Source organism: Merops nubicus, unplaced genomic scaffold, assembly GCF_000691845.1.
Source record: "Merops nubicus isolate BGI_N331 unplaced genomic scaffold, ASM69184v1 scaffold1800, whole genome shotgun sequence".
Classification (NCBI taxonomy): domain Eukaryota; kingdom Metazoa; phylum Chordata; class Aves; order Coraciiformes; family Meropidae; genus Merops; species Merops nubicus.
This window is the reverse complement of record NW_008584766.1, coordinates 44,865-53,448: the sequence shown is the minus strand read 5'-3', so window position 1 is coordinate 53,448 and position 8,584 is coordinate 44,865. Positions and strand designations below refer to the sequence as shown.

Sequence of the window (8,584 nt, the reverse complement as noted above, 5' to 3'; positions counted from 1 at the left end):
TGTTTTGTGTTCCTTCATATAAATTTCTCTGGTTATTTATCTGTATAAACCCTTCTATAAATTGCTCACTGAGTCTTGAAGTGCAGCAAGCAGAGTCTTTGATGTATGTCTCAATCACCAGGTGAATCAATCACTGTTGTGCACACCTAGTTTACTCCCACACAAGAAGTTATTAGTCCCCTTTGCCAGAAAAGAGGGCCAAAAGTCAAATGGTTTTGATGGATGGATAAATGAGTTTGTTTGTGCTGAGGGTTACTAGCACTCCCTCCTCCCACTAGCTGATAAACTACTCCTTCTGCATCCATCCTTGTGAAATGTACTCCAGACCAAGAGCCTGCACATGAATATTTGACCCCTTTGGTAAAACACCAGCCTTTTTCCGTGGTGTTAAAGTGGTATATCAGTCCTGTTACAGAACCGCTCCACACAGGGGTGGATCTCACTCTTCATCATCACAGCACAACTTTTACCATTTATTCTGAGTCCCGAGAAGGAATCATGTTCATTTAGGTTAGAGTTTAGCTGAATTTCTTGATTGAGAGTTGCCACTGGATTTCACAAAGGATGTGCAGACTCATTGATAGCCAGGCAAGGTTCATCATCCACAAGTAAGTTGTGCTGCTGACGTGCTGTGTGATACTGTCTGAGCACTCTGCCTCAGTTTCCCTGTTCAAAATGAAAATGAGTCAGTGAAATCAAAAAAACTAAGAGCATTTACTTTATATTGACATACACTCCCATTGGCGACGTTTTCAGGTCTCAGTGATGAGAGTCAGCCTGTATATCTAGGATAGTGCAATATGTCACACGTCTTCAGGGAAGGCAACCCCTTGTGAATGCTCTCTCACGCTGGCACGTGGCTCATGCACTGCTGCTACAAGTTGCTGTCTCCCAGTATGACAGCTCATACTAGCAATGTTTTTGTAGGGAGGGATGAATGGATGAAGAATTTGGAAAATGGAGCCTTAGACAGCTTGGCCAGCAGTTCAAACACCTCCTAGTATGACAGCCCAGAGCTCATATCCACTGGCAGCTACTGAGGAAGAAATTGGCTGGCCTTTGGAGCAGGTTACAGTCTTTATTTAGGGGTCCCAACAGCATCTGGACTGCTGACTCAGAAAGAGTATGTGTGACTGATTTCACCCCTTCTTCAGCTACATACAAATAGACTGAGGCTGCTCTGGAATATCTCATGGGTAATTTTTCTCCTTCTGCACTGCTGCTGTGCAATTATCTTCGGTAGCCCCTGGGCTTTCTTGTGTCTTGTGGTGTGGAGCTGGATTTTTTTTACAACAGCCCACTGCTAGAAAAAAAAAAACCTCTATTACAGAAGTTAGGGTGGGTCCTTCAAGACCTGCAATTATCTTCGGTAGCCCCTGGGCTTTCTTGTGTCTTGTGGTGTGGAGCTGGATTTTTTTTACTACAGCCCACTGCTAGAAAAAAAAACGCTATTACAGAAGTTAGGGTGGGTCTTTCAAGACCTCCCTATTTGATCTCTCCAGTTCCATAGGACTTTTTGTGGTGTGAGGAATTTCTCAGTGCCAGTGGGAAAGATGGATGTGTGGTCACATGGATCACAAGCTCCCATGGGGTTGAAATCCACGGTCTTGACATCCAGATCACAAGCTATGTCTATCTTACAGGAAGTGATCCCAAGGATAGCCTTTTCCATCTTTTCCCTCCCCCTTGTTAATTTGGAGGAGCACTCCTGTACCTCCCAGGGCTTTGCTGTCTCCACGGTGCTTTCCAGCTACCTCCTGTCTCAGGCCTGCTAACCACCCACACTCTGCTGTCAGCAGAGAAACTTCACAGGCAGCTGAGATTGGTGGATCAGGATTGGAGGGATTCATTTCCTTGGGGTTTAGCCTTGAACTTAGTACCATGAACTTAGTCTCAGCTCTCCTAATGTGTCCTCTCTCTTGTTGCACTGTGAAATTCCTGGTTTAGCTTTACTGTCATCCTCTAAAGATCCTGAGTTTAAATTAAGCAATTAAAAAGAATACTGCTAATAATAACGAAGACTTCACATACAAATTTTCTTTTCTCTGGGTTTTGGGTCTCTTTTTGCAGCTTTTGTCTGCCATTTTGTGAGCTAGAAATGTATCTTCATTGAAAGTCTTACGTTCTGGGAGCTGGGCACCAACCTCTGACAGCTCTGCTATTGAACTGGAGATCAGACACATAGTAAATAAATCTGCTATTGATAGTTCTTGTTAAGTTCACCTTGGTTTAAGACACAGACGGGTTTTCATACATTCACACACATGTGAACACCCTTATCACACTCTTCACTACCAAACACTATGTAAAATACTTGGAAGCTCAGTGCACTGTGCTCAGCCCACCTAGTCTGAGTGGGGTGGTATCAGGATGCAGATTGATCCCAGCCATCCTGATGCAGAGCCGAGACTTTGGAGATGGCCAGCCAGGACCCTCTCACACTGCTGCAGGGGGCCAGTGTTCACAGTCCACTTCTTGGAAAGCTTCTAAGGTTGGTGTCGAACGGGTGACCAAATAGGAGAAGGGAAGTTTATGCTGATGTGGTGGGGGGCCCCCTTCTGAGTGAGCGGAGCAAACCTGGGATTGGAGGGGGGAGGTTTGCAGGTTTCACAGGGAAAGCAGGAGTCATCAGCAAGTCAGAAGCATGGTTTACTTGAACCCCCGGCCCTCCTCCACCTGATATCAGATGCTTTAAAGAGATCCCCATAAGTACACCAGCTGTGTTTCTTCATCCATCTCCTGCCAACGATTGCCCTTGCCACAGAGGCACCAAACTCTGTCTTCTTCTGCTGGCAGCACCCCCAAACATCCCCCACCACAGTGTGATGAACTTTATGAATGCTGGCTATCTGGATGAAAGCTCACCCCCATCCCTTGCTGAGCATGTGTTATTGCCTCATCCTCTGCCAGCAGAGAGAAGGTAGGTCCCCAGGAAAGGCTGCGAGCACACAGGCTCTTCACCAGCCCCTCCAGCTCATGTCCTCAGCTGGCTCAGCCTCTGGGGCTGGCTGTCCTGCAGAAGGACGATCAGGGCAGTATGACACTGAGCCTTGACACTACCAGAGTAGGAAATTCCCAAAGGAGCAGGCGAGTGCTCAGCAGCATGTTGGACACTCTTTGACTGCGGAGCACAAGCAAAACAGGCCAGTTATTGATTCGTGTTTGCTGCAGCTCGGGGCTCTCCCCAGCCCTTTCAGATCCACATGGTGTCTACCCTGCTCTTTTGTTCAGACAGTAACACCTAAGGGTGCCCTTTCCTCGGGGCCTCACAGAGGCTGATGTGCAGCAGCGGGATCCTACTGTCCCCAGCTGGGGTCCCCCACAGAGCCCACAGCACTGCCCCTGCTCCGAGGGCTCCAGAAGGCAGGGTGTGGTGCCTACAGCAAAGGAAGAGGGAGCACAGTTATGTTTCTCTCCAGCTCTGCTGGTTATGTGGCTTCAGGCTCCCGAGCACCGTATTTAGTCCCTGCCCCAGGAGGGGAGGGAGGGTTGCCAAGCTCACCTCTGGATGCTCTCAGCTCACTCAAACTGGTCTGGAAAGCTGCAGACCACAGGAGTTACAAGGCAGAGCAAAACTCCTGCTGACTGCAAGGAGGTGTTTGCACCCAGTGACCCCACAGCTGCAGTTCACTGATGCTTCTGATCAACAGGGACTATCTACCAACAGCCAGCTGCTGTGAAAATCCATTTCCTCTCTGTGACAGGTGACTTGGTGGAAGGAGGGCACGAGGAGGCAGCACTTTGCAGCACTGCAAAGGCTCTGGGAAGATACCTGCTGGCTGCCTGTCCTTCAGCAGCCAAGGGGGAGTATTGGTGTCAGACCATCTCAGATGGACACACTGGTTGAAGGTGACACCACTTCCACTGCTTCTGCTCAGAATGGGGGCGAAGGCTGCCAAGCAAGGCTGCTTGCTGTGATGGTTATAGCTGAGGGCTTAGAGAAAGGAGGGAGGGAAATAGAAACAAATTTCTAGAGGATTGTGTAAACCAGTTTGGGAACCATTTTTACATGATGGCTAAGAGTAAGAATAGTTAAGTCAAACATGTTTCCATAGATTTCTGTCAGGGCATGGCTTGTGGTGTCCTACACCCCATGACAGGAATTTCTGCTCACCACAGTGCTCTTGCAGCATCACCATTTCACAGAGGCAAAATGCCTGCTGATCCTCCACAGCTTTCCAAGGGTACAGATGCTGCACTGTGGCGTTGTCACAGAATAACAGCCGTGGTGGCCATGCCACAGCAAAATGACTTGAGTAAAGTGTGAGGAGGGAGAGATGAAGATGAGAACTAACATCACCAGGAAACCCTAATACTGAAATAAAATCCTCTCAAACCAACCCATATATCGCTAGAAGCAGCCTGTAAATGTGAATCCTGGCTGGCAGCCAAGTGCAAATGGCAAGCCTTTCTGCAAGACAAGTAGCTTAATGTGCGGTGAGGACCACTGCTATTACACGTCCCAGAACAGGCTGTGCTGCTGCATAGGTTTTGCAGTGTTGGTTACAGGCTATTAAACCCCTCCAAGGTCAAAAGTTTTCAGTCCTCTTCCAACTGCATAAATGCAATCCTAAAAACCTCACCAAAACACGCTCCAATGGCTCACAGTTTCATTGAGGGTATCATTTCCCCACTTGAACAGAGGCAGAATGAGAAATGACTCCTCTACCAAGAAAAATCAGGCTCATGGGAGGTTTCTTTGTAGGAGCACTGATCAAAAATTTCCTAAATTGAAGGAAGGAGCTGCTAAAGGAGTTTTGGTACAAAGCAAAGGTGTCTGAGGATACCCACGTCTTGCTCACTCCATGCTTCCCTCCTGGGCCCTGAAGTGAGAGAAGCACTAGTACTTTGATTAATAACAAGTAGAGAAGACCTTAAGTTACCGTAGAATAAAGGTCTTCCCTGATGGGGGACAAAGACCCTCAGGAAGGCTGATGCAGGCTCACTCAGAGGATGGAGGTTGGGCAATACCTAAGGGAACACAGCAGGGAGACGGGAAGTTTAAATTGTTAATGTATTAATCTGCCTTTCCCAAGTATATTGTTTTCTTCCATCACCACCACCACTACCCATAAATTTATGTTTATTTTCAACCCTGGGGCTTGTTGCTCTCCAGAAAGGAAAAATTGCTGTCAAGGGCACTTAGACAAAGTAATGTTGTTTCTGGGTGAGAGCTCAGTGTGGTTTAGTAAGAGCCCAGCACACAGCACTGCCCATGTTGGCAAGGGGGACACCCACCACGGGAGGAGGCAGTGGCTTGCCACATGGAAAGCTGCTGGGTGCTGCTGAAGGGTGGGTGCTGGTGACACTCAGGATTGCACTGTGCTGACTGCTGCTTTTCTTCAAGCCTAAGCTTATGGCTCTATGCGATTCTGAAGGACTCATGTCTTCCTTTCATTTATTTGCTTTTTAAGTAGTTTTCTAGCCTTCACATTTGTAAACAAACACCTGAAATTCAATACATCAATGTTAAAAAAACTACAAGACAGCAAGGAAAATAGCATCCAGACTGTTTGCACGACTTCAGGGCTCTTAAGTGGGTTTGGTGATTCCTGGAAGCAGAGGATGATCCTAGAACCTGCAGCAACGTGCCATGGGAGGGCACAGGGATTACCCAGGCAGTGCCCAGCTGCAGCGGGTAGGGCAATGGATTGCCCCACTTGGACTCTTCTCCAGCCTTTGTGTGACCTTCCCTGCTGGCATGCCCCTGTTTCCTTCTTTGTGGATTTCTGGAAAGGGAAGCTTTGACACACTGCTGAGTCATTAGCTGTGGAAAACCTGTAGTTCCTTCAAGCACTCATGGTGCAGGAGGACAAGTAGGAACAAGAACACCCAGAGGTGGTGCCAATGCTAGAATGCAAAGACACCTTTTGAGTCTGCACCATTCTGCACTGCTCCTCGGGATGCTCTGGAAGCTCTTCTCCAGGAGGCTTTTCCATTTTTCACATAGAAAGCATGCTCTGCCCCCAAACCTTGTACATGTTGCCTGCTGCAAATTCCCTGCCACCCACTGCCCTGTAAGAGTTCAGGAAAACACAATCTGCAGGTGTTTACAGGAATTAGGGGCCCATTTCACGAGCTCAGGTATTTGGCTGTCCTGAGAAAATACCAGTCTGAAATACAGACTAAGATCCTGTGGAAGAAAAGCTGTGGCTGTGCCCTTGGACCAAGTTGTCTCTACGTGCAAGACACATCAGTACCACACACACAGGCCAAGGTCAGCTTTGTAGTCTTGGGTAGGTGAGAAGGGATCACAGAGACAGGCTCAGCTGGTTGTCACCTGCCCTCAGGGCTGCCCGGGGAATGAGCAGAGTGTGATTCACCCACCCCTTGCCCGCATCACCACGGCTTCAAAGGGAGCACCGCAAGGGGCCGGGGCTGCAGCACAAGGTGAGCTCAGAGACCTGTGAACCCGCGGCCCCAGCGGCCCCAGCCGCCCCTCTGCCTGCGGGACTCTGCTGTTGCTCACACGCCCCTCCTCCTGGGGCTCCAGTGACCAGGCGCTGCTGCCAGCACCGCCTCCGCCCTGGGCAACAGCACATGGGGATGGAACCAGTGACTCACCAGTGACCCTCCGGTGAGATGTACCGCGTCCAAGCACAGAGGAACCTGTGGCTGGGGTTCAGAGCAGAACAGTGCTGTCCTGTCTTGGCCTTCAGACATGCCTAGGGATGGCCATATCCAGAGGCAGTGTGTCTTGCAGAGATGAGCCAAGGACCCCCAGCTGTCTACCAAATCCAACACAAAGAGCTCAGAGTACCTTTATACCCCACTCCACATGTCAGGACGCTTGGGCAACCCCGGTGCCATTCCAATGGCTCTGGTGACTACAACACAGCAATATAGTTCACTGAGGTTCCCAAGAAGAGAAATACGCATCTCACTGCTGTGGTCAGCCTGGGTCTGTAGGACCCTTGGGAACAGAGCTGACCTTCTCATTCCTGTGGTTGCACATCAGCCTGGATGCTGCCCGAGCTGCGAGTCAGAGCCTGGCAAAGCCCGCATGGCATTCAGCAGCAGTGGTGAGGGGCTCAGCTGCAGGAGGCAGCAGGGCTGGGGTGCCCTGGAAGCCCCACAGCTTGCCAGAAATGTGCCGCCGGCTTGCCAAGAGCAAACATCGCCGTCCTCACAAATGGTTAACCTGCCGGGATCTGCACAGCACTAATGACTTCACATGCATTTAATCAGCTTGGGCTTCCAGAGCCTCCTCCTCAGGAGCAGGAAAGGCCATGCACCCCGGGTGCAAATGCTCCCAAAGCCGCACCCCCCTTACCAATCATTAATCACCGCCGGGCCGGCAACGCAAGCGAGTGGCAAGCAAGTGGGAGAAGGCCGAGTCTCCCCAGCCCCGTCAGGAGCGGCGGGAAGCAGTGCTGGCCGGTTCCCTGTGGTGGCAGCTTGCTCTCCGACCACCCTCCCCGGGAGGCCCCGCTGGAGTGGCCAGCCCTGCACGCACTGCCCTTTCCTTCAGGAAGGTCACTTGGTGCTGGGTGCAGGAGGCTTTGCCTGCAGCTGGGAGCTGCTGGGCTACGTATAAGGCGGGAGCTCTGAAGAGGAGATTTTGTCTAGTTGGCACTGCAGTCTTCATCTCCTTACCATGCAGCACAAGGCATTTTGGAGTGCCCTGGAGTACACCTGCCGGTTGCTGGGCATCTCTACTGCAGCAGGTAAGAGCAAGCTCTCTTTTTCTTCGGCACTAAAAGGCATTGAGCGGGTGTCGGGACCCCTGAGCTGTCTCCCTGCCTTTGGCCAGGTGCAGTCACTGCCCCATCCTATGAGAGGAACAAAGAAACTGGCTTACATTTGCTTTGGGACCCAAGGAGGGAGAGTGTTCAGTGCTTGGCCAGGCTCTTTCAAAATGCTATGGGAGGCACAGTGTGATGTCAGAAAGGAAGAGCCAGCTCTCAGTGTGGCAGAGAACAAGCTAAAGCAAAAGGGAAAAGAAAATTGAATTATATTCTTGTAAAACAGGCACAAGCACAGGCAAGATGTGAATGAGTCTGAAAAGCAAAATACTCATGGCTGTGCAAAATTGCCAGACTGCTCTGTGGGACATGAAAATGAAGGAAGAGTTCCTTGTGGTGTGTGCAGTGAGATGTCCTCTGCCAGGCAGCATGGAGAGGTCCCAGCCATGATGGCACCGTTACTGCCAAAGGACTGCTCTGTCTCTCTAGCAACCCATCAGGGAGCAGGCTTGGGAAGCAGTCTAGGTTATAGCTGCACTGCAAACATCGTAAATGCACCCACCTGGATAGTTGCATCCTTAGTTGCTGCCAGGGGCTGCTTGGGACCAGCATCCTCTGGGTTTGGTGGCACACCTGAGTGCTTGGTTTCAGGTGAAATGCAGGTGTTTTGAGTCAGATGTCTCAGGCACAGCATCTAACTTAGGACTGAACTGTGGCAAGAAACCCTCTCACATGGGGCATCTCCAGGTGGGACTGGGGGAAATAGATAACACAGAGGGCTCAGAGATTCATCCTGGCACCTCTGCTGACTCACTGTTATGGGACAGGACAGACAGCTCTCCCTGCCTCAGTTTCCCCATCAGTAAAGCAGAGATCAAAGTGCCTGATTTGCCTAAAGG

The 8,584-nt window shown here is 50.3% G+C and overlaps 1 protein-coding gene across 1 annotated transcript in view; it reads left to right on the top strand.

The window, feature by feature from the left end:
* Window positions 1-7,597: 7,597 nt before the first annotated feature.
* TMEM72 (transmembrane protein 72) overlaps window positions 7,598-8,584 on the top strand; it is a 6,774-nt gene continuing 5,787 nt past the window's right edge. Inside the window, exon 1 of the mRNA XM_008945237.1 lies at window positions 7,598-7,667. Within this exon, the coding sequence (XP_008943485.1) occupies window positions 7,598-7,667 (70 nt within the window). The remainder of the gene's footprint in view (window positions 7,668-8,584) is intronic.